Source organism: Pseudochaenichthys georgianus, chromosome 3 (assembly GCF_902827115.2).
Source record: "Pseudochaenichthys georgianus chromosome 3, fPseGeo1.2, whole genome shotgun sequence".
Taxonomy (NCBI): Eukaryota; Metazoa; Chordata; class Actinopteri; order Perciformes; family Channichthyidae; genus Pseudochaenichthys; species Pseudochaenichthys georgianus.
In genome coordinates, this window is record NC_047505.1 from 35,283,204 (window position 1) to 35,310,444 (window position 27,241).

The 27,241-nt window shown below is 40.4% G+C and overlaps 1 protein-coding gene across 2 annotated transcripts in view; it reads left to right on the top strand.

The window, feature by feature from the left end:
• The window catches only part of tub (TUB bipartite transcription factor), an 86,743-nt gene that overhangs the window by 46,255 nt on the left and 13,247 nt on the right, over positions 1-27,241 (top strand). Inside the window, exons 1-8 of one of the 2 annotated variants that reach the window (XM_034078998.2) lie at positions 8,418-8,972; positions 15,293-15,344; positions 16,274-16,436; positions 18,024-18,161; positions 20,229-20,381; positions 21,141-21,262; positions 22,034-22,225; positions 22,465-22,577. In XM_034078998.2, the coding sequence (XP_033934889.1) occupies positions 8,935-8,972; positions 15,293-15,344; positions 16,274-16,436; positions 18,024-18,161; positions 20,229-20,381; positions 21,141-21,262; positions 22,034-22,225; positions 22,465-22,577 (971 nt within the window). In that variant the 5' untranslated portion in view covers positions 8,418-8,934. Of the gene's footprint in view, positions 1-8,417; positions 8,973-15,292; positions 15,345-16,273; positions 16,437-18,023; positions 18,162-20,228; positions 20,382-21,140; positions 21,263-22,033; positions 22,226-22,464; positions 22,578-27,241 lie in introns of those variants that run through there. The other variant, XM_034078992.2, reaches the window with a different exon arrangement.

Here is a 27,241-nt window from a genome sequence, read left to right on the forward strand (position 1 = left end):
CTTTATCAGCTTTGTGTTTGTGTTTTACGTAGTTAAATCATGGTGGTTTTGAAATATTATTAACCAGTATGGTGGCCTGGTATGATTGGAACACTCACATTTTATCTGACTATTACTGATGTTTAAAAAAATGTCCTCAGACTGTGAGAAGGATTTTGAATATGCAGTGTTATCACAGTTTTGAAAAAGCTTGAAAGCATTTGCACCATTTAATTTGTGTTTCTGGTGAAGTGAGACGACAGAACAATATCTCACTTTCTTTTTCAAGATTATCCTTGTATTGCTTGTTTCCAGGGTTTCCAATTTATGTAATACTCAATATCCTTTGTTTTAGCAGTTCCATGTTATATATCATACCAGGCTTTCAACTGAATAAAAAGTGTTAGTCTTCCACGACACTGACCAAGTAAAATGGATCGTTACCTCAATTGTCATTTAAAAATGTGTTCAAAACATTTGTTTTACAACAACTAACGGCATCGGTTTAGTCATTTGATTGCATACATATTATCAGTATACCATGCAGTATGTATGCTGAATAGATTCAAGATTCAGCTTCCGAAACCCAGTATTTCTGTACTCTCTCACAAAATGTTCCATCTCCAGTCTCCCCTTCAGTCCACCTAATCCTCTGTCTGTTTTCATGATGCTTAATTAGACATGTGAGCATTATTAAGCCCATCCACCTTTTAATCCTGATGCAGACATGGATTTTTTAAGCTTATATCTATTTACTGCTGACGGCGTTCCTTGTTTTGGCCCGTGTGTCTCTGAAGGACAACATGCTCCTGTGTGGGTCGAGCTAGTGACTTACTCCCTAGCCATGCGTCCTAATTGCTTCCATCAAATTCCCATTTCAAGGCTGCGTACGTCATTAGAGTTTGAGGATTTTTCTACATGCAACAAAAAAAATACAGTTTTCTCTTGTTTTTATCCGTTTGAACTTACATAACTAACCCAGTTTCTGCTATCTCACCTGATCACAATGCATTTATCAGGTTTTTGTGTTTGGTATTATTGACATGTTGTTAGCCCTGACATAGAGTATAACAATCGTTCCCCCACAGTCCTGCACACAGTTTAAACCTGGTTAAATGTTTTATAAATGTACATTTTAAAATCACCAGTCTAACTATAAACTCGGATAATACGCAACAATGTTATTCACCACCTTAGCTCTTCAGTTTAGATTAGATTGATTTATATTAAATTGGATTAGATATACTCAGGGTTGGGAGGGTTACTTTGTAAATGTAATCAGTTACTGATTACATGGCTCTGGAAGTAATCCCAATACAGTTACAGTTACGTGTCTTAAAAAAGTAACGTAATCAGATTACTTTTGGATTACTTTATTTTTCCATCACAGATGGGTATGTTTTGGTGAACAGGAGACACAAAAAGCAAAAGGAAACTGAACGTGTTTTTACTGTTTTAATGGCTTATCAAGAGCACAACTGAAACATCACATCTGAAACGATGTAACAACATAATACACTTGTTGGGGATGCAGCTTGTGAGGAGTGAGGGACACGGCGTAGAACGGGCGTGTCGCCTTCTGTCCTGCCAGTGTTGGCAGGACATGAATTAAAATGTCGAACTCGGACTTCATTTTAAGGACATTTCGGCCAGGGGTGTAGAGCTATATTTGTTTAAGCACCGGATTGGCAAAACAGGAGAGTGTGTGCACCAGTCTGCCTTGATCAATGAATTCATGTCCGTGACACTCACGGTATCTGCTGCCCGCAGCTGTTTTATAGAAGGAAAACCTCCTTCACTTCATGAAATCTCTGCAGCACCAGGAGGCAGCGGGAGGGTTAACTCAGCATCTGAGAAGACGAGCCCGCCGCGCAGTGCCTTTCACGCACCGCCTTTCACGCACCGCCTTCACTGTGTATACCTTCAGAAATAATCATTAGTAAGGCTAAAGAGCGACCGCAGGCTGATGTGTTTTAACCACACACACCTATACACACACACACGCGATTTAAACGCAGACTTGTGTTCCTCCATGTTTCGTTGTTATTGTTCCACTGAGCGAGCGGACCCGCGATTTTTTTTCAAACGCTTTTTTGGTTCATCTGCGGCGGTAATTCTTTCACACACACATACGGGTTTTGGGCCGAGGGCGACACCGTACTTCCGGTATGCACCATTTCACGCGAGGTGCAAGCAGAATATCATAGTCTATTGCCTTAATCAATATCTAGTCAACTCTAAAATACCACATATATGCAATGGCATGATAATATTATTGTGACAAGTGGGGTATTCACCTGGTGTTTCCAGAAGATAGACGTAGATGCTGCCAAAATCGACCGAAGGCCACTTTCGAGGGTCGTTTTTCCATACATCTGCAGGCAGTCTGTAAGGGCAATCGGACAACCCACACAGCTCTAGTTACCCTGGTAACGACCTAGAGCACACCCCTCAAGTCCAGAGATGTAATCCGAAGACATGCAGCGATTTCTTCGGTTATTAATTCAGAAAACAAACCTAGTGCGCTCTGCCTGGCTACGTTAGCTAGCTGTTTACATTAGCTAGCTGTTTACATTAGCACCTCCAGGAAAATGGCGGATTTATATATATATCTATGGCGCGCGTTGCATTGTGGGTAGCTCGTGACGTCACTGTGTGTGAAAGAATAGGTTTTGTGGACTGTGATGATTCGGCTGTACCTACTAGTAATGCATATTAAATGTTGAGAGGAAATCTTTCCACCAATAATTCCAATAAGTAATCCAAAATGTATTCACTTCAGGTTTACGAAAGTAACTGTAATCTGATTACTCGTTTTTCAAATGTAACGCGAGCTGAATACAGTTACTTGATTTTTGTATTCTGATTACGTAACGCCGTTACATGTATTCAGTTACAACCCAACCCTGGATATACTTTATCACTCCAAATAATGTTTTGCATGCCCTCTGTTGGGAAATTAGAGATTTTTTGATACAAGGACCATGTGTGGAGAACAAACTATATAAATTAAACAAAATAAGTTTGAATATTACTTTGTAATACTAAAACAGAAATGTATAAACATAAAATACTAATATAAATTATAAATATTAAAGGTCACATGTCATGGCCATTTCCACTGATCATAATTCCATTGTTGTGGTATACTAGAATAGATTTATACTGTGCAATTTTCCAAACTCACATTGGTTTCGCATACAGCATCTCTGTAAAGTATGTGTATTCACTCTCTCCACTAAACGGCTCGTTGCAGCTCTTGCCCCCCCCCCCCCCCCCCTCCCTGTGAGCCCAGTGTGCTCCGATTGGTCGGGACCAGTCGGGACGTTGTGAATCGCGCTAAGCTCCGTGGAGGTGTGATTTCCTTGTTTAGCGAAACACAGCCAAACTCACCCTGAGCACACACAAAGTCACAGCCGAAGTAAAAACAATAAGTGTGGCGCGATCCCAACTGTCTGTTATCAGCCTGCAGCCAGGGAGGAGAGATCAGCAGAGCTGCATGCACTGAGTGTGTGTGTGAGGAAGTCCGTGGATTGGTCAATTTGGACCAATTAGCGGGGGCTTAACGTAACGGCTCCGTGGACGTAACGTAACGGCTCCACGGATTGGTCCATTTCATTCCGGGGACGACATGACATCATGATGTCCCCGGAAGAATCAAATGGACAGTGACGTATCTCCAACGAGGCGTTTTGGGGAGGTATTTTCTGTTTTAGAGTTGTACTCCCTACATGGTGTACTTTGAGGGTTTTGACTCTGCACACCGTTTACATGCATAAAAACCTTCATAACACACAAGGGGACGGGTAATAACCGGAAAAGCATGACATGTCACCTTTAAGTGTCTTTGAGCACTGTGAAAAGTGCTTTATAAATATAATGTATTATTCATATTATTGTTATTATTTGTATTATGACCATTACTCATGTATTCCCATCCCCACAAGTTGAAGAAGACCACTCTTTTACTGATAGTTGTCATATCTGTGAGACTAGCACAGGAAAATGGCAATTGTTGAAGTATACACTTAACGTGGAGGAGTAAACCTTCAAAGTCTGAAACTTCACATGTCTATTCCCTCAAAAACACAGCCCCCGCTTTGGGATGCATGGCAGCACATAGTCGAAAGTGAGGCATCAGCGGATGGAAAGAAATGAAGCCACTGTGCTTATCAGTGCCTAAGAAGTACTATAATACCGAGGTAAATATCACTCATCAGTTGGCACATGTGCTGCATGCCTGATCAGGCTTCTGTATTATTAAGGCTGTGTGCTCTGCAGCTGTGTTTTCCCTTCTGACTAAGACATGCAGACACAAGCCAGAGATCCATTTTCACATCAGTGTGTGCCTTCAGTGCCTTCACCATTATTATAATTACTGATAATGCTGGCCCTGTGCTACCAACAATAAAATGCCTCTGGGAAAACAAATTCTGGACTTGCAAAAATCTAATTTGTCCAGAGGATCTTATCATTTGCTGTTCAATACTATAGTGGCTTAAGCGACGGAGGGGGGAGAAAGAAAGAATGAGAATATACTTTGTTCTTCAAATTATATGTAGGTCAGCCTCACTCCCACTTCTTACTCTCTCGTGGCCGAACTTCAAAGTCCTCCCTTTGACATCAAATATTAAGCAGGGTGCTGTGCTTACACCTGTTCCTCAGTGGAGTGGCTTGTTCCATTAACTTCCACTTTTATAACAACAGCTGATATACAGGGTATGCACCATTAAGCACAGAGGCTGTCTTAAGGCCCTGACACACCAACCCGATTTTGGGAGTCAGAGGCCGTCAGAGGCTGTCGGGCATTCGCGGCGCCGTAGTCAGGTTGGTGTGTCCCGCACCGTCGACCGTGACACGCCTTATTTGGACTGCCAGACCCGATGCATGGCCGATTCAACATGTTGAATCGGCCATGCATCGGGTCTGGCAGTCGGACCAAATAATCACTCTGATTGGCTGTTCAGCTAGAAAATCAGTGCATGAGAAGCGAAGCGGAAGTGAGGGATGTAAACAAACGATTTAAGAAGGCACACACAGACTGCTATTCATTTTCATCTCATCATGGCGATCTGGAATGATGCAAACGAAGACCTGCTCATCACCTTGATCCAGGAGAGGTCAGCTCTGTATGATATTACGGAGAAAAGATACTCTTCTTCTTCTCTGTCTTCCGGTTGTTGCCTCTTTTGAATGACGAATACACACTACCGCCGCCTGCTGGTAAGGAGAGTTATTGCCACTCACGCACTGAAGTCGGTGCGGTGTGTTCCCGTGCGACACATGGCCAAAACGCAGGAGAACACGGCCAGGCAACAGCCGACTTCAGCGTCGGCTAGTCCTCTGGTGACTGCTTGGTGTGTCAGGGCCTTTAGAGTCAGATACAGCTAATGGCATTTGATCTCATAATAATGGATGTTTGTAATGGACATACTCAGTGGCGACTGGTCATTAGGGGCAGGTGGGGCACAGCCCCACCTAGTGTCAGCAGAAAGTATTAAAATAATGATTACAACAAAATGCAAAAAATAAATTAAAAAATATATAAAATATATTTTAAGATCATGTTTAATCATCTGATTCGTCTGTACATTGCTGTTTTAGTATGTGTTCTTCTAATTAGTATCTACAGTGTGTGTCTATTGAGCTGTTTAGAGCCATGTGGGACAAAACCTGATCCTGCCCCTCCCTCTGACTGTCTAAGTGAACGGTGACTGCAAAAACTACACTGCGCATGCTCGGAGTATTTTCCTATGTAATGTGTGTGGCAAAAAATAATGACCATAGGGGCAAAGTGCTGCCATCCCCACCATACGTCATCTCACATAATTCAGAGCTGATTGGCTGTAAGTACGTGTGCCGCGAAAAGTGTGGTGTGTGAAGAGGAGGAGAGAGAGCTGCAGTGAGGCGTCCTAAAACCAGGAAGTAAGCTGCGCATGGCTTTCCTCCACAACAAAGCAACGAGATTTCTCCATAGGATTTTAGAAAATAGCTCAAAATAAGATCTGTGGGAAACGTAGCTGTTAGATAAATGTAAGTTTTGTTCAGCCGGATAATATCCACATGTCTACCCTACTTTTATCATTTTCGAATCAAAAATCTATTGATTAGATTAGATTTATGATAGACTTTTGAAACTACAAGAAGATAAGGAGGACTTTTACAAAAAAGTAATAGAGATTTTTGTCCAGAAGGATAGGCAAATGGACTTCATCTTCAAGTCAAGGTAAGACTGCAATTTTATTGAAAATGGGATCTTACTAAGAGAGAACAATTCAATATTTAAATGATAAAATTACATTTTTGTGGGTATCCTTCTGTTGAACTGTCTGTTTAAAAGTAATTGAAGCATCAGACAAAAAAAGCTTTTGAAAATAATATTATATTTTGATTTAATATATTTGTAAACCTGAAGAGTCAGTGCCAGTGCCTCACCAGCCATGAACCTCTCTGCAGAAGCTTATATATAGACATCTGAGTTTTTTGTGCCCCACCACTTTTGTACATATAGAAACGCCACTGGACATACTTCATTCTGTCTTTCCCACATCACTGTGGGTACGATATTTCTCGCTGAAGGACCTCACTCAGCTACAAGATGCCTCGCTCCCTGCTTCTCAGGGAGGGAGATAATATCAGTTAATAAAAAATGCTTTGGTTTCTCATCACAATAGTTGCAGTATGGAATAACTTCCAAAACCTAAAAAAACAACACAGGTCTCATGAGTGAGCTTACACTTATCACATCCTGTTATTTACAGAAGAAACAGCAGTTATGTGTAGGTGGGGTATCTTCCCACAGCAACATACAAACTGTTGTCAAAATGCTTCTCAGGGATTTAATAAAGTCATATTTTACTCTATAGCAGAACAAATAACTTTTTTATCAAACAACCTTCCAGAAAATAGCGCAAACTGGAATTTACCTTCTTACAAAATGGGATAAATGTGAATCCCCGGTCCCCCAGTTTATTCAAACCTCCCTGGTGGTCTGCGACATGGTGTGGGGGATCGATCTGTTTGTAGTTTTCTGAAAGCTGATTTATTTTACTGTTCACTCAAGATTTTCTTTCTGTTCAAGTCTAAAATAAAACACCTTTGTGTCTTGACATTTTTGAAAGGCCATACCTTTGCTGAATATAATCAATGTTTCATAAGGTGTCAGTGCGGCTGTCGCAGTAGGCTTTGAGTCTGTCGCTCCTAGAGAAGAAAAACAACAAGTTTTCCTATATTTCTTTTATACATTTTAGGATAAACCATCCTGTATATTGACCAGTTTACCTGAGGAAAAGATGTATGTGTCAATATGAATAATCTTTTTATTATTTCAAATAAATTGATTATCTATTCTTCTACATTTTGTTTGTTTGATATATATTTTAACATATCAACCTTTAAAACATACTTTATATAAACAGATATTTATATATTTTTTCTTGGCTTTCAATGCCCTTTGATTTTGTTTCCTCCCTGGCTTACTTGTTCACATTGAGAAAGACTAATGATTGCTTCCCCTTAACGAGAAGTCCACTGTTTTATAAGACTTTTACACAATGCTGAATGCTATATTACAGCTTTACTATCTCACACAATTTCTGTAATCTGATCAGCACAATTCTGACCTTGTGAGAATGAACTAGATAATGTAAGCTGTAGCACATTTTAAAATTGTATGTGTGTGTGTGTGATTGTGTTTGCACTTTGATGCATTTGTGCATTTCAGAATGGTAAAGACAGTTCAATTTAAAAACCTTAGTGGGTATGTTGTAGGAATTTGTATAACACATGGATGATAAAATGCAGCAAATAATATATGTTGGCATGATAGGAATATGCTTTCATCCCTTCACACAAGCAATAGATTTTCTTCCCCAAATAACTATCAGGACGATTTCAGTTTCCTTAAATTAGCACTTGCATGGATCTCGACTTTTCAACTGAGATATTTGTTGATGGAGGTGACATGAATTGACTCCTTAAAAAGCAGTTTTGTTACGAGGAAGCCGTTTGGTTTAACTGTCTATAGATGGACTCCTGAATAACCCTGGGAACACAGTGAGTGATGTGTGTTTGTGTGTTGACAGTGAGGGGCGGCAGACTGAGGGCGGAAGCAGATGTGTGTGTGAGAGAGGTTCAGAGCCGTGGCACTATCACAGGGTGCCTTTGTCTGGCTGTAGAGAGTGTTGAATTAAAGGCTGTTAACACTAGTCTGCACAGTCGTATGCTAATTCCTCTTACTCTGATAGAATAAATAAATAATGTTCCAGAAAAAACACATCTGAGCCCCTGCTTTACATGCCTCATGCAACACAGATAGAAACAGTGGGGTGTCAGAAAGAGAGTGTGTGTGGTTGTGTTGTAGAGAGGGGGGTGGCATTGTACAGAAATAGCATAGAAGGTACATCAAAGAGGCAAGACAAAGAGGACTCTCCGTAAGACTTTGCACTCGATGCTGCTGTAGGTGATGCTACACGAGAGATAACGATAGATAGATTGGGTGGAGAGGCACTGAGCGAGATTTGGACAGCGAGGAAGGAAGAGAAGGAGGGGGGGGGATTTAAAGGGCAAGAAACTGAGTGAGATTTAGATAGTCTACAGAGTGAGAGCGAGGGAAGAGAGCCAGCACTGAGCAGAGGAGGTGGATGGGAGATGAGAAGAGGAGAGGCTTTGACTGGAAGCGTACACATGGAAGAGAAGAAAAACGGCTATTTCATGCGCTCGCTGTGCATGAGTGAGGAGTGTGGCTGTCTGTCTGGATTTTTAGTCATCTGCTTCCCCACAGCTAGAGGACACACGAAGGAATGCAGGCAGGCTGGGGAATATAGGGCTGTGTGCAGAGGATGAACAGAGGATGTGGGCTCTCTGGCTGTGATTGCTGTCCTCAGACCCCGTAGCCACTTGGTGCTGTTGCAGGCCGTCAGCCTCGCAGTTAGGCAGCAGCAGCATTGATAAAGAATGAGCTCCAAGCACTCCTCCGACTGGATTCCCTACAGGTACTGTACCACATGCCGGAGAGCATAGAGAAAGGGCACTGTGTTTTTTGAAGCAGTGTGTGCATGTGCATGTGTGTTTGTGTGTGTCTGAGCGGGTGTTCTGTCATGTGAGTGTCTGACAAGCAAATTGATAACAGCAACATTGCATCGACACAATAAAAGCAAACAATCTGAATGGAAACTGGATAATAATTTTGTTGCATAATATTCTTGTTTCTGCTGCTTCAGAGATTCCTTTTTTAAATGTATTTTTAAAAGTAATGCAAAAGTGAATCTCAGAATTTCAATCGCATACACTATAAGATCTAATTTTGATCACAGGCAATTATATATTATCTTTGCTTGCACTAGATTCATTAATAAACAGTACTTTTACTGGATTCAAAAGAAGCAATAATTCATTTGTTTTATTAATTTGAATGTCATTATCAATATAATACATATTTTCACTTGACTGTCTTGAAGACAAATCACTGAAGAAGTTCGTGTGTGTGTGTGTGTGTGTGTGTGTGTGTGCGTGCAATGATATGTGTTGTATGATGTTGTTTATGTAATTGTGCTATTTGTAGCAGTATATTTTGTAAATAACAAAAGCGTAAGCCTTTATGTGAAACCTATCTGTTTTCATCATTTGACGTCAGTACAAACACTGTTGGCTCTTTCCTCTGATTGACCACCCATTGCCATGGTTTCCCTGCTTACTTTGATGCCATTGGCTCACGGTTGCTATAAGTTACGGTGGCAATCCATGAATTTCAGAATGAAATTAAAATTCTTGAAAAGTCCGTAGACACACTAAAATTAAGACATTTCCTAAAAGGAACAAACTTAATACAAAATAATCGAATTAAGTGATTGATCAAACATGAATTATTCACTATGCAGCAGTGGGAAGAATAAGTGGCATTTATTGAGTCATTTCACTCTCTTCACTTTTTTTTCAATTTATTGAAAGGTGAATTAAAAAAGCAATATAAATAGGACATCAGTATTCAGATGATGTCTTTTGGTGTAGGCTTGGGGAAGAGATTTGGTGGTTCCTCTCTGAGCTGCTCCCCTTATTCGCTGAAGCTGCCATGAAACATGTATGGGCCTCTGTGAAGAGTTTGAGGATACAGCTGCACTGTGGGGCTCTCTCATCCCATTGGAGACAAACCAGTATCACAGACATGTGTCAAATGATGATTAAAAAAATGCTCACACACTTGCAAAGTGATATTGCAGTTGTTCAGTAGTTTTTCTCTCTTGGGATTTGGAGCAAATTCCTCAGATTAGCATTTCAGTAGTGGGAGACTTCCTCTGACATAAGAAGCAGGGAGGGAGGCCTACACTGTAAGAAGCCCTTGACAAAATAAAAAGAGAAACTGGTATATTTTTGTATATCTTAACAAAAAATTATGAACTATTTATTTTGTCATCACTTATTCAGAAAAACATTGTTGTGGTTGATAAATGCAACACAGAAAGCTTTTTGCCGTTATAATTCCATATTGTGCCAACTTTAGATTTACTTTTTAGATTTTTACTGGACTGACCTTGTCAAGTGTGACTGTCAGTCTCAGTGACTGATAGTCAGACTTCCATGCCCCAAGTTTCAAATGAATTTGCTGCTGGTGGAGTTAATTAAAAACCATTATTTCCATATCCACATTTTTTTCATAGTGCCATTGTTACAGAACATAAAAAGCTGATTAAAAATGTAATATACATTTCGGCTTATGAACAAAAAAGGTTTAAAAAAAAAAATGAGGGAAATCTACAACAATATTCAGAAAAACAGCAACCAAATAGTTGAGCGGCTTCAAAATATGATTTAGATTCACAGTTCTATGTTTAATTATTTAATGATAAACATAAGCTTTCATTCACAATTTATTTTCACTGAGCTGATAATAGTATAATCACCGAAATGTTGGCCGCATCAGTAAATATTTTGCATATCTTTCCTTCTCCATATTCGATTTTTTGTCTATGTTGCAGTTTAGCGTTGTTCCTTAAAAAGCCTCCTGTGAATTAGACCATTGGTGTGTCGCAGACCGGGATTGACCAGAACTCTTCACCATAACGAGCTGTTTGACCTCCACAGGAACAGCTCTGCGCGCGTGTCATTATCTTCCTGTCTGATGCCTATATTCACACACTTGATTACTCTGATTGCAGACATGGAGTGCTTTGTTTGTCTGTATGTCTGACAGAGAGTGGGAGGTAAATACATTTTCATTGCATCTGTGTGGGCCTCTGTCGCCAAACCAGAGTTGATCGAGATGATGGTAGACTGAATATTCATTGACTGAAAGACCTGAAAGACGTATGAAGAGTAAAAATGCCACCTGACAAACCAAATGTGAATTTGGTTTATCATGCACCAGTGAGACTTAATGGGAAATAAAAACGAATATGCTGCAGTTTGTATTAATTAAGCTGGGAAATGATGGAAAAATTAAAAATATATTATCTGCTTGGATTAGAATATGTGGTAACTATTAACCCTGCAATCACTAATCAGTTATTAAGCATTTCGTAATCAACCAAATTGATTATACACAAACCTACAGTATGGCCGTTTATCATTGGATGCTGAAAGGTTATTTATGAGTGAAAGTAAGAAATGGATTTTAAAAATGCCTCGATTACTCAGAAGATAATGGAACATTAAATAAGGGACGTAGTTGTAGAAAATGTATAGAAGAAATCAGTTGCCTGTGTCATACTGTAAGCTGCATGTAACAAAATCTTTTGAAAGGCTAATTCTCAGTCATCGTAAAAAAAGAAGGCTAGAAATACAACGTCCTTTTCTCATTCATGACACATCAGTAGACCACCTCCCCCCCTTCATCTTTATCCTTTCCCCTTTTGCTGCAGCTCATCCTCTCCAACTCTTGTGGAGAAAACCTTTCATTGCCCTCTAATTAGGAATCGTTGAGGTTTTTCAGGAGTCTCTGAGCTGCACGGGCCGAAGGAACAATCAGTGACTTTGTCGACAGTGATTAAAGGCTCAGTCGGTGAAAAAGGAGGACTGGGAACACAGAGCAGCTAGCCAATCACTCGTGCTGGATACATATTCTGTTGGTTCCTTAATGGGAGTGATGAATCCAGTGCAGTTTATTTAGATTATTGAAAAGCAGAGAAAAAGGAAGCACAGCGGGGACCACATTTACATGTGTGGTGTCATTAAGGTATGATTCTAAACCTGGTTTGGCAAAAGAAAATGCATTTAAGCACTGTATATTTACAGAAATGCAAGTAAAAGATCTTTAGCAGAAATGCACTGCTGTTGCCGTCTGAGAAACGTCGTTATCGAGGACACAATGTCACAAATTTGTAATTGGATTTGTGGGTGATCTGTCTCTGTTTACATTAGATACGTTTTCTTCCATGCAGAAACAGATGGACAATATTCACATGAACAAACCGCAGCTATATGTTTAAGCTTATTTTCAATAAAAAGCTGTTTAATCGGGGGACTTTTACAGTTAAAAGCTAGGTTAATGCAAATCTTTTAATCATATCAACATGCCCCAAAAATATGTGTGTCTTATCATTTAACTACAGTATGTTTGACAGGCAGAGTGATTGCAAAGAACAATGGCTTAAATAAATGAAGAAGGTCAATCATAACTTCCTTAATCTAAATTCTGTATTGCTTTAATTTGTCAGCATGAAACTAGTTTCCTACATATCAAGTAGTGATGGCAGACATTTCACATACTCTTGATTACATTGGTATATCAATTAATCCTTTAAGGCTTTACTTCTCAAATGTAAGACTTGATCTCAATATCTATAATAATTAATTAATTTGACAGCAAACAGATTATTGTCATAACTCAACAACTGCCTAATGCCTTTAGCATAGCTAGTAATGTGATTGGGTTACATATTCTCTAAGAGGTGACTGTAATGTATCTCGGGTTTTGAATTTCTGTGCAATTATATTGTCTTCATTTGTACTATTAATCTGAATTTTCAAAGTAGGTTTGGCTACCATATATATATATATATATATATATATATATATAGTGAAGGAAAATGGATCATAACTTCCTTTGATTTGGAGTAGATTATTCGTATTATCCAATTGTATTTAAGTACAGAAGCTACTTGAATACATGCACTTAGTTTCTGCCCACCACTCTTTAGGTTAGAGTGCCTCCAAATCTAATAATATGAAAATCCATTTATTTTGTAAACAAAGATTTTAACCTGTTCTTTTACAACAATCCGCTCAGGAAAGCAGAGCATATTTTTTAGAGTCTAATATCAGATGTGTTGGTACTCTTGCTAATGAAATGGATAAAACATGCCTCTGTACACATAGAAATATGCATCTGTCACTTTTGTTATATTGCTGTGCAACATCAACAGTATAACCAGTTGAAAAACACTATTAGACTGAGAGGGTGATGACTGCAGCTACAACATGTCCGTTTATCTAGTTTGGGGTAATTCTATACACAAAGTCATCCATCAATGTGTCTCTGTTGAAAGTGTGTAGGTGAATGACAGCTGCTGTTTAGTTAGCCCCAAATCTCCAATGTGCCTCTAAGGGCTTTTACAATCTGTACAGCATACCACTCCCACCACCATCAGACCTTCTGTCTCTGCCTCTTGTGACAGACGTTCTTGCCCATATGTTGCCCAAGTGTGAGCCATGGATCAAAGAAAAACATAGAACATGTTGTTTTCTGCAGACAGCTATAGCTTAATCCCTGTTGACATTGTTATGAGCTGATTTTCACACACATACACAATCAATCTGGGATTTTCTTTATGCTTTATTTTCAGTTTTGATATCAAAATCTGGGGTGCAACTTCTTCAACCTGTTCAAAGGCAAATGTATTTACAGAGCATGCAATGGATTATTTATCATTTTATAATCCGTGTACTGAAAGGAAAAGCATCCTAAAATCAAATGATGGGTCGTATGGAGGTAAATCTTTGCTACATCCCATCATAATAATAATAATAACTTGAATTTATATAGCGCCTTCCTCAAGGTCGCTTGCAAGGATCCATAAAACCTCTTCTTTCACTAATGATCTTGGCCAGATTTATAAAAGTTATTTTTATGGACGCACTACATCACTAACGGCATCATATTCAAGTGAAGCCTCTGATTAAGTTGCTGTGCTGAGCACAAGCTAGCAGACATATTAGTGAGAGCCCTTTTTCCTCTTATTATTGAAGGAGAGGTTTTTAAGGGTTGCATCTGTTAAAATACACATGCCCTCAATAAGGCTCGACACCACTGAAAAAAAGCCAACATTCTCGATTATACATTTAGGTTTTTACTGTCAACATCGATTTTATTTAATCGATGTTGTGCTACAAACATTTTGTTGAAGAAAATAATGCACAAATCTGAAATGAATAAATAAATGACATCACACTTGACTTGAGTTTGTTATACCTTTAACTTAACTTGAGACATGATGACCCAAGGGACTTTTGTGTGTTAATTTTACGTTTTTGTTTTTGTCTCTGCAAATGCACACTGTTAAAGACATTAGCTGATTAAAGTGTTTTGCTTGATTACCGTCGGGGACGGGTGGAGCAGTGGTCTGTGCATCTGATCATCAGATCAAGGGGTGCTGGGGAACTCCAGTTCGAAACCCGCTACTGCGTCAGGCCATTGTGTCCTTGGGCAAGACACTTCACCCGGATTTGCTCCTGTGGGTATTGTCCACAGTACATGTATAATATCAATGTGTACGTGTAAAAGCGCCTCGATGACTTTGAGGCGTGAAGATGGACGGTGTGGCGCAGTGCGCTGTGCAATGATCATCAGATCAAACCCGCCGCTGCTGCGTCTGTAAAGCCGTTGTGTCCTTGGGCAAGACACTTCACCTGAACTTGCTCCTGTGGGTATTGTCCACAGTGACCATTGCATGTATAAATAAAAAATATGTGTAATGTGTATCTGTAAAGCGCTTTGAGCACTGGAAAAAGCGCTATAATAAATGTAAGGAATTATTACTTTGTAGTCTGGCTGTATTTCAGTGTATTTAATTTTGTTGTTGAAGTAATTAAGATAAAGTTGTTAGGATAGGATTCATTTAACTGTCTATTATTAATAATGAGATGAACTCAATTAATTGTCATACCTTTTGAGGGACTTGACCTGACACAACCTGAGATTTTACTTGACTTGAGTAAAGCCACAGCTTGCTTAAGACTTGTACCAAATGTCGTGAGTCGCAAACTGAGAGTGTTCAACCTTCGACTGCAATTTCAGAGTATGAAGTGAAATACATGTAACTAAAACAGTTTGGAAAGTGTCTTCATTATTCTTTTTTTTTCTCTTTTCTTTTCATCTCAGCACTTTAGATGATGAGGGCACCAACCTCCGACAGCAGAAGTTGGACAGACAGGTAGGTCATTGCAATTCATCTTATCCTCTGATAATAGAGTAACACTGAGGCAAAATTAATTATAACAGGGCAGTTTTATCATGACACAAACTTCCACTGCTCCATCTTGAGGCCACAAATGGACAGCTTAGAATTGTTATCTGTCAGAGGAGTTCTAATGAGATGGCGTCTATAAGTCCAGTTCATAATAAGTACAAAAGTAAATAAAGTTAGGCAATAAACAATTGAACTAGGCATTTACAATGTTGACTTAAAATCACACACACAGCCTTATTGAGGACAGTGAAGTTGTCTTTGTCATTGTTGTTAAGTAACCTTTAATTCAAACAAAGAGAAGCTTGCTTGTAGTTTTGCCCACATGTCAAAGCCTTAACTATCAGATCCATGCCCAGGGTAACTGTGCCTATTGTTACCTCTGTCTTTGCAAAGCCGAGAGCTTTACAGCGGATACTGTAGCGCCCTAATGCTCTGCAGCCTGAAGTCTCTACTAATAGAAACCTTCAATATTTGATGAGCTCTGGTTTGAAGATGTGCATAAAGATGACAGTTCGTCCAGATGAATAGCTATATCCAGCCTTTAGGTTAAAGTGGTTGGGGCCGTTTCTTCTTTAACATCTTCAGATTGTTGCCATGGCTTAGCAGATGTATCTGAGAATGTGGTAGAGCTTTTAAACTCAACAAAGGATAGCTTATAATAAAATATGTTATGCCTCAAAATCGATGATCACAAACAAATTTAGATTTACGTATATTGACTTTAACGTTAAATATCACCACACAAATAAACAGGTCCTTCAGTGGCACTGTTTTTTTTAACTTACATTGTTAACTGTTCCTTATAATGGTGAATAACATTAGCTGATTCTGAGCCTTTTCTCTCTATCCGGACATGTTTTTTTGTGTGCACCTCCGTGAACCCTCCACATCAGCGAGCGCTCCTTGAACAAAAGCAGAAGAAGAAGAGGCAGGAGCCTCTGATGGTCCAGTCTAACGTGGACGGGAGGTCTCGCACTCGTCGGACCAAACAGAGTGAGGAACAGGCCCCGCTGGTGGAGTCCTACCTCAGCAGCAACAGCAGCACCATCTACCATGGTGAGTGAAGGGAGCTTAAGAGTGAGAAAATAAAGATCAGACTGCTTGATTAGTCATTCTGTTTTCATTTACAGGATGTGTTTTTAATAGGACAGAATAAGATTTGTTTTCATATACATTTAATGTTTTTTTTCTAATTGTAAATGGTAAATGGACTGTACTTATATAGCGCTTTATCCAGTCTTTACGACCCCTCAAAGCGCTTTACATACTACATGTCATTCACCCAGTCACACCCATTCATACAGAGCAGTACCACTTACTCTAGGACCTAACATTCACACACATTCACACACCGTTGGCCATGCCATCGGGAGCAACTCAGGGTTAAGTATCTTGCCCAAGGATACATCGACATGTTGGCTGATCGAACCCACAACCTTCTGGTTGAAAGACGACCGCATTCCCTCGCAGCCACAGTCGCCCTAATTGTAAATGTATACTTCAAATAAAACAAGTGCCAAACGTATAACTATAAAATATGGTTGAATAATTATAATATTAAAATGCTGTTGCTGTTTGCAGAGCCCATGTTCAACCGATGCAACATTATGTATGTACCATGAATTGCAGGCGCTCGCACTCTGTGCTACAAATGTATCCACTCGAGAGCAGACATTTTGTTAAGACGATTGATGAGGTCCCCTTATCTACGCACAGAGACCAGAGCAGCCATCTAATCCTCTGCTCTGAAGGCCAGATTCTGGGCTTAAGGCCATGAACTGTCACATTTCCTGCTGAGAGAAAAGAAAATGTATTGGCGAAATGTTACTCTGCACTATGCTGATATTCGGATGGAAAGAAAAGAAAGAAGGCAAGAAATAATAACCTTATCATTACCCTGCAACAACAGCAATAAATCTCCAGACTTCCGTTTACTGTTTAGGCAAGGCAAGGCAAGGCAAGGCAAGGCAAGTTTATTTATAGAGCACTTTTCAACGCAAGGCAATTCAAAGTGCTTTACAAAAAAAAAAAAAATGAAAGACATTAAGCATTAAAAAAAAAAAAAAAAAGCAATACAAAGAAAAAAAAAAAGCAATACATGAGTGCATTTATTTGATTTCTTAGAGTGATTCTGAATTGGAGCTGCATGAATGTCTTCTTTGCAGAAGAACGTTACTCTCATGTAAAGTTTAAGCAAAAGCACATTTTCATATAAAGTTTAAGTCTTTCTTTCTCTAAAAAATACATTAAATTTTTTTTTTTTAAATCTGCAATAACGTCAAATTTTGTTATTTTAGATGTCCAAATGTTAGAGTATCACAGTGGAAACGAGAACAAATATTTCATCTAGCACTTCCCATTTCAGTTATAAACTAACATCAACAAGAGACCAGTGCTGACATTGCATTTTTTGGGTTCATCATTCATGTATTTATATGTTCATATGGTAATGTCATGCCAGGAATTCAATGGAGAACAATGATCTGTGTTAACTTTCACAAATGTCTGACCATTTTCTATTTTTCCATTGAAAACTAAACTACTTTAAAATGTGCCTCAGCCTCTTTTGATTTCTCTGCTTCTCTGTCCATCTGCTCTGATAACTCTGCATCTGCTGCTGGTCATCTCCCTCCCTGTGTTTAGTGCAAGAAGCTGAGCAGGAGGAGGTGAAGGTGATAGCGGACACGCAGCCGCCTCGCTCCGCCAAAAAGGGCAAAGCCTCGGCCAGCTCCACTCCACAGACGGGCAGCGACAAGAAAGAGAGGAAGGGGAAGCACAAAGGTCAGCCTACCAGCCTGCCTACTGTACCTGCCAGCCTGTTGAGGGTAGACAGAGAGAGGAATGGTAGAAAGGAGGATAATGGACAGGCATGGTCCAAGAGACACACTCACTTTAAGGAAAAAGAAGGTTCGAAAAGGTTAGGAAATATGTAAGACTATATAAAAGAGAACATTGGCAGGGCATATTTGACAGTATAAACACACCAATAGATTTTGTCTAGGTTATAAAGGAATGTTAAGTCATCTGAGAGTCAGTCCACTGTAGGAGAGAAAATAGTCAATTCAATCCAGCAGCTTTAACTGCTCTTTGAGCCCTCTTTGCCATCCTCGCATATCAGTTTGCCTGCAGATTTGTCAAGCCACATCTGGCAACACACCCAGCCAGTGTAACTGCCCTCTTAACCACAGCGCTGGTGCCATGCGTGTCATCTGTGTCTGATGATGTATGACAGTCTGAGTGCCTTCAGCCTGCTGACACGACAAAGTGGAGACATACATTTGTGTTTTAGATGGAGGAGAAAAAAACTAAGCATTGAAATTGTATAATCCAGCTACATTTACAGTGCTTTGATTGTTTCCGTTTGCTTCTGTGATTATTAACATTCACAGTATGTTGTACACAGTATGCAGTTAATAGTTCATATATTTACCATACCATTTAAAGAATCACTCATGACACGACAAAGTGGAGACATAAATGTGTCTTTAGATGGAGGAGAAAAAAACGGAGCATTGAAATGGTGAAATTCAGCTACATCTACAGTGCTTTGATTGTTTCCATTTGCTTCTTTGATTATTAACATTCACAGTATGTTATTACAGTTAATCGTTCATATATTTACCATACAATTAAAAAAATCACTCACGGAACAATGAAAAACCGATATACAAAACAGTCAAACTATAACAACACAAGAAACACAGTAGAGGCTCAGTTTATAATGATTGTATCCCAGAAAAAAACCAAGGAAAAAGTGAATTAGTTTCCACGGGGGTAAAAGATTAATCAGGTCAACAGCGGCAAACTCAACACTAATGGACCTGTCTCACTCCTCCTCTGTCTCACTCTTTGATTCTCTCAAGCACCAGAGCACAGTTTCTGAGAGCTATTTAACCATGCTTCTATGCAATCAGCAGAATTAATGAGTATAGGTCTTTTAATTTACTCAGAAAGAGCAATTCAAGCTGCTCCATGAATAAGATATCTAGATCTAAAATTATCTAATTATCTACTTTCTAACCTAGGGTGGTTCAACGCTATTTATTGGGATGAAAAAAAAGGAAATCTAAATTAACATAACAAATACACACTAGTCTCCTACATGGGCACATCTTCTTGGCGAGGCTTTGTGTAATTTGAATACTGATATAAAATTAACACGTTGTTTCTTTGACTGATCTCTTAAACAAAAAGGATACATTTTACAATTCGCTATGAATTTCACCAAAGAGGACATGAAAACAAAACCTTAGGAAGGTCACATTCCCACCTCTGAGGGAAAGGGAATAAAGGTCAAGGGACTACCTGAGAAACCAACTGATTAGACAAGCTAACAATTATTATAATCAACATACATGTTTGAATATACAGAGCAAAACTGCAGCAAATGTAGGTTTCAACAGAAGGAGGAACCCCATTTTGAAGTAGGTCATCTTCTCTACCATCTTTATTTTATTTTTCTATTGTATAAAGAGGAACACAAACATAGAGAAGTCGTTGTTTTGAAACAGTTGTGAACTGAGCTTGAATGGAGCAGCAAGGACATCATATTCCCTCTTACACAAAGCTATGTAAATGGTAAGTACAGTTTTTGAAACAATACTTAAAACATAAGAACAGAGCACAAAACACCCACACATTCATCAAGCAGATATATGAAATTGTAAACACATTTCTTCAGGATAGTTTTGGCTACATGATGATTACAACTTTGATGATTACAACTTTGTTTTCCTTTGCTGGGATTCATTTGGTTGTTTACTGTATGATAACATGAGACAGTGATTGTTGAGCAGTAATGTATTGTATTCTGACGGAGATTGCTCTTGTGGGATTGTGGCTCTGCAGCTATCGATGGCCTGGCTTCCCAGCAGGATGACGGTCAGATCCAGATCCTGACGGTGGGTCACCACAGCACAGACGAGAGCGAGAGCGAGCCTGTCATGAGCTGCACTCAGTCACAGAGCAAACAGGATCTGCGCGTCACCATGCTAAAGAAAGGTACTGTCAGTGTATCTGTTTATAACACAACCATGAGTCCACATTTAAACCCACGGCATTCTGGTACTGTTGGTCGGAGGGTGAAACACACTGAATCATGTTTGAACTTGCAACTGCAAATAGAAATGCCATTGTAAGACCCAGTGTGTGAATGATATCACTGGTGATGCCGACATAATTTTCTGTCACAGTCATTTTTGTATGAAAACATTTGAGAGCAATGCTGTAAACTGAGAAAATTGACTGATAAATGAGCGCAGTGTAGTGTAACTTCATTTACATTTCTACCAAATTAAAAGTTTTGCATTTTGATTGTGTTTAGAAAAAAGGAGTGTCAATGTTATGGGCTTGATTGCCAGACAAAGAGAGTCATAAGCAGGTTTGTTCTGATTTTTGAAAACTAGAAACTGAGATATCTTGTTTTTAAAGAGATTAAAATAAAACCTCACGTGGACCAGCTTGACTTTTCAGTCGCATTATTGTTAGGCATCAAATAAGTTGAATTATACCTCCTGAATGACTGGATACTCAAGTAAGAGGAAAACTGCCATGATTAAGTGTTTCTTTGCAATGGTATTGATATGCATGGAACATGCTTGTCAAATGCAGATAACAGTGAGATGAAATGGGCATGTGTTCCTGTTAGAGGCTTCAATTATTGCAGCAATTCCTGTTGCCAAATAACTGCAAGAAACAATCAATGACGCCTCTGTGTTCCTTTTTTCTTTCTTTCTTACCGTATTCTCTTTGTCTATGAAGGTATATCCAGCAGTATGAATTTTGATGAAGAAGAGGACGACGAAGATGAAATTAGCTCCAGTTCCTCGCAGCTCAACAGCAACACGCGACCGGGCTCTGCCACAAGCAAGAAGTCATGCAAGGTAAACTGAGTTGCTGGGCCTTTTTCATTTGCCTCATTGACAGGCTGGAGAAAGGACATGTAGCTTTAACTGTGTGGCTCAGCTAGACTCCATTGAAAAAGGTTAATAGCTGAAAGTACATTAGACCATTATGGCTTAATGTGAGAGAAAAAATGTGCCGTTGCAATTTGTTTCTAGCAACATGATTGGTATTTTTTTGGTAATTGTTTTGCTACAAAATACAAATGTAAACTTGCTGTGTATGTTACAGTTTGCATGATACCGTATGAAGTTGAACATTTCTTTTTGGTTGGACTTTACAAACCTGAGGCGGAGAAATGTATGCAATCAATAAACCAATACATATTTTGAAAATATATGTTCTAAGCTGATATTTTGCACATTTTTTAAGACTTGAAGTCAGCCAGCTTTGGATATGTTTGAAGTAACCCCTTTGAGGTGTGATCATAGTGATACAGTCAGATAGACAAGTAGCTCTCCCACAAAAAACTAAGAATCATTGCAGCCTTTACACTTCAATGCAATGTACTCATGATAACCATCATTTCAGTTTGCTCCTCATTCCACTCTAATCTTTGTCTTCAGTCAACTCAATCTCCCGTCTCTACACCACCTCCTTATTTTAGATCCAGTGTGCTCATTCTATTTCCCAGTGGACCATTTGATCTTCAGACTCGTTACTCTGTTCAAATGAAAGTGTACTTTAATGCATCACTCCAAAGTCCACCATATAACCAGGGGTCCTGCCCTGTGTGTGCTGTTACCCTACAGGAGGTTGCCTCAGCACCCACTCCCCCAGTCAATGAACCTGCCATTGATGTGGATGACCTTGAAGAGTTTTCTCTGCGACCTGCACCCCAGGGGGTCCGAGTAAAGTGCAGAATTACCAGAGACAAGAAAGGCATGGACAGAGGCATGTATCCCACCTACTACCTTCACCTGGAGAGAGAGGATGGGAAAAAGGTGAGAAGACCGAGTCAAGCAACAATGTTACTGTAAACAGCAACATACCCATCTAAAGATCTGTTGGGTAATTAACATTGTAAGCTATGCAATAATGAGCAAAATGGCTACATAGCTAATAGACATTGGATGTATCTTGTCTGTCAATCCTTTTCTATTTTCATGGAATTGTTTTGCATCAAAAGTTGTGTGCATTTAACTTGATTTACTAATTTGGTTCTTGGCTTGGCTGGACGCAGGTGTTCCTGTTAGCTGGCAGGAAGAGGAAAAAGAGTAAAACATCAAATTACCTAATCTCCATCGATCCCACTGATCTGTCTCGAGGTGGAGAGAGCTTCATTGGTAAACTGAGGTGAGTTATTGGCTCTGCTACATAGAGCATCTACTCCGAGAAAATGTTTTTAGACGGCTCCTTGTTTAATTGTATTCCCCCTATACCGTATATCACCCTCTCTTAATGTATATATTGTTATTATCCCTATGAAAAAACAAAAGTAAGGTTTTACAAAAATAGCTACTAAGGAATGGATCATGAACAAATCATCTAACTGAAATTATAGTTTACATCATAAATGAACAGCACCTTTATATTATACTTTATTGTTTTAGCCTCACTAATGAAAATGTTCTGTAATTCACCACTCACTTACATTACAAAATATTTGTTTTATTAATACCTTCCTCATAAATGTGCATTAGCTGTACATCCTTTTAATGTTAAAGGCTGCAGGAGAGGCAGGAAGTGGGCAGAGATGTAATCTTTGGAGACAGCCTGAAGGCTGCATTAGTGGCTCCATGGAAACTCCTGGGGAGTTTAATCAAATATGGCTCTGTGCAGCCTTTAATCTTCAGAGCCAGCCTCACCATTGGTCGATAAACCGCTCAAACCTTTGCAATCACAATCCCACTTGAATGATGGCGACCTACATTTGAATGAACAGTGACCTTTCATCTATTGCTTCTCAAGTGTCCTCGAGGGGCCTGGCCTAAACGAGGTATGGACTTTAAGAGGTAAACAGTCAACTGTTTGAAGCTTTGAAAACCATCACAAAACAATACTACTTAACTACAATGCACATAATAGGGTGGCATCTAGTTGGGCAAATGGAATATATTATTCATTATTATATTTGAATTAGTGTATAATCACCTAAAACTAAGATGTGTTGGGTTTTTCTAACATCAAAATGGCTCCTTCTTATCTACATAGGGATTGGGTCTTGTTTCAACAGTAGTTTAACGCTTTGGTGTTATTATTATCACCTGAAGTCCTCCTTATCTATCACGCATGCTTATAAACATGCAGTATGGTCATCTGTCCTGAAAGATAACATGCTGATGACGCCATATCTAGGAGCTTATATTATTTAATAGTTATCCATTTATTTTATTGTTCTTTTTTGTTTATAGTAAATCTTCATTTTAATTCTTATTTAAGTTGTACTATGCCTCTGTTTTTGTAAAGGCAGCCTTTGGGCACCGGGGGAGGGGATACCTGCTCATTATAAATATGGGAAACAGGTGGTAGTGAGCGAGCGGCGCACCCGGTAGGCTTATGGTTTTTTACCATCGGGTAAGAAGGAAGAGAAATTCTTGATGTGTGTATAATAAATCGCACTGAAACGACTTTTGCTTAGATCTTGATTCTTTCCCATGCGTAAGATTAGCTGACGGGTGCCTCAGCGGCACTTTACTTTGATTTATATTTCTTTCTTATATTTTTATGATTTTGGCCGCTATATAGTAAAAAACCAACCTCATGAATGGATACTATTTTTTTGGAAACCCTTTTTCTGTGGATGGCCCACTGCAAAGAGGGATACAAGGATTTCCTTATTGAAACTTCCGTGGCGTGGGACTCGTGAGTAAACAAGAGGAAAAAATGAATGAGTCATGCTTGTTGTGATTTAATCAATGGATGCATACACAAATGAAGATAGGAGCCAAACGTGTCAAATGTTATGGATGGAATGATTAAACGCTTCATCAAAGAAATAAGGACGTCTGTGCAAGCCAGTTTTACGCGCTGCGGAGAACAGCGTTATGGATTAACGCAGACGCAATCTGATCATAGGGATTGAATACAATTAAAAGCAACTCTCAAGTAAAAATGACTGAACCTAAAACTGCCATGGAGGCAGAGGATCTTTTAAAATCCCCCACAGCCACACGCAGAGGGAAACTTGGAGTGTGCACAAGAAAACTAAATGAAACTACAGTAAAGCCCTGCTCACTGACGGTGGAATTGTTGATGATGTTGATGATTGCATGGATATGTTTAAAACTTCTATGGATGAATTCAATAAAGTGCATAATTCTCTCCAACAACTCTTATCTGAAGAGGAAAAGGACATTGATGTAACAGACTGGTATGAACCCAGAATTATGAACTTTCATTACTTTGCAAAGGAAGTTAAAGCATGGAGAAGAGAACGTATTGCACAACTACAAGTTGATCCACTTGACAGTATCTCCAATGCCTCCAAAAGGACTACAACATCAAGGGCCTCATCTGCTGCTAAGTTAGCATCAGCAGAAAGGGCAGCTCTGGAGGCTAAGTCTGCTGCTTTAAAGGACATGCATGCACTGCGACTGGAGGAAACAATTCTCAAATCAAAAATGGAAAAGGTGGAGATGGAATCACAGATTGCAGCAGCAGATGCCAAAATGAGGCTACTTCTCAGCCCAAATGAGGATGATCATCTTGGGGATGCTATGAATGCTTATTTAGATGAAGAAGGTAAACTATAGGTTACTTACGTAACCCCAGTACTCAGAGTAACATGAAGTGAGATGTCTCACTATGGGATGCGCCTCATCGCGGAGCAAACAGAAGCATCAATCTCATTACGCCAATCCTGATTGGCTGGTGATCTTGACGTCAGCGTCAGGGGAAATCACCCCCTATAAGTAGCCTGCGCCACAACGCATGCGTCATTCAAAAATAAGGACCTCTTCTCGCTTCACCATAGCAAGGAGTGCCGTCTGGTGAGACATCTCACTTCATGTTACTCTGAGACTGGGGTTACGTGAGTAACCGATAGATCATATTCATAACACTCCGTTCGATGTCTCACTATGGGAAATTGTAGCTCCCGTATTGCCAGACGAGTTTATCTCGAAAATCACCGATCAACCAGAATTTAACAGGTAGAGTCCCGACTCAACAAGGTGCCCAGCACTGCTCGGGCCACGCTTGGAGCGGAGACGTCTAGCCTGTAAAAGCGGACAAAAGTGAGCGGCGAGGACCAGCTCGCTGCTGCACAAATGTCTTGGATGGAAACACCCTTGAACAAAGCCCAGGATGTAGCCAGGCCCCGAGTCGAGTGAGCCCGCAGACCCGAAGGTGCTTGCAAATTCTGACTCGTATAGGCCAAAGCAATTGCCTCCACGATCCAGTGGGAGAGCCGTTGCTTAGTAACAGGCTTGCCCTTGTGAGGGTTAGCGCAGGACACGAAGAGTTGGTCATTAAGACGAAGCTCCTTTGATCTGTCCATATATGTGTGTAAAGCCCGGACTGGACACAACAGATCCTGCTGCTGCTCCCCGGAGGAAACCAGCGGCGGAGGAAATGCCTCAATGTCAATTGGGGTACACGAACCAACCACCTTTGGTGTAAAGGCAGGGTTGGGCTTCAACAACACTCTCGTTTGCCCTGGGGCAAACTGAGTGTATGAGAGATGTACATACAGACAGTGCATCAATATCACTGACCCTCTTGGCGGATGCCAGGGCCAGTAACAGCACTGTCTTGAGTGACATATGTTTCATGTCAGCTCCTTCCACGGGTTCAAATGGGGTCATTCTGAGCCCATTTAAAACCACTGCCAGGTCCCATAAGGGCACCAGCGACCTGGAGACAGGGAGGAGCCTGCGAGCTCCCTTCATAAAACGGCAGACCAAAGGATGTTGGCTAGCCGTCTTACCCTCAAAGCCTACATGGCATGCAGCAATAGCAGCCAGGTATACTTTGATCGTGGAGAAAGCTCTGTGTTTATCGATCAAGTCCTGTAGAAATGATAAAATCACCCCGACAGGACATTGAAAAGAGATGTGTCCTCCTTGAAGGCACCACTCCTCAAACACCCTCCACTTACAGTCGTAAAGAGACCTGGTGGATGAAGCTCTCGCACTCTGAATAGTGTTTATCACCTTCTGAGGGAGTCCCACTGTATTCAGATTGTACCACTCACGGGTCAGGCCCATAGTGCCCCACGCTCTGGGCGTGGGTGAAGGATCTCCCCCCCCCCTGCCTGAGACAATCTGTCCCTGCGTGGTGGGGGCTGCCATGGCTGCCCGCACAACAGCTGATATATCTCCGCCAGCCCGTACGTTGCGGGCTAGGGCGGAACCATCAGGATAAGTGTGTGGCGTTGCTCCTTCACTCTGGCCAGAGTTGGGGGTAATAGAGCAAGGGGTGGGAACGCGTACAGAGGACCCGGAGGTCAATCGTGTACGAGTGCGTCCCCGCCTAACAGTGCGTTTAAATCGTGCATTAAAGAGAACAGCTGTCATTGAGCATTTTTTCTTTATGCGAACAGATTTAACGCGGCTCTGCCGTAACGCACCCACAGTGGACTCACGATCCTTGGATGTGGAGTCCAGTCTGCATAGAGTGGTGCACCTCTGGACAGTAGTTCTGTCCCGAGGTGCATCACTCCCGGTACCTGTGTCGTTCTCAGAGAGAGGAGACGTCTGCCGCTCCAAGGGATCAGTTTGTGTGCCAGTGTGTGTGACTGGAGACAACGCAACCTCCCTTGGCGGTTCATACACGATATCGTGTTGTCTGTCCTCACGAGGACATGGTGTCCTCTGAGAGAAGGCAGGAAGCGTTTTAAGGTGGGGACCACCGCTAAAAGCTCCGGGTGATTTACGTGCGCCCGCTGGAGGTCTCTGCTCTAGAGACCTCTCACCGGGCGACCTTCGTAAATACCCTATCAGCCTGTCTGACATGCGTCCGTGGTGACCACCTTCTGTGAAAGGACAGCACCCGTAGGCGCTTCCCGTACCAGAAAA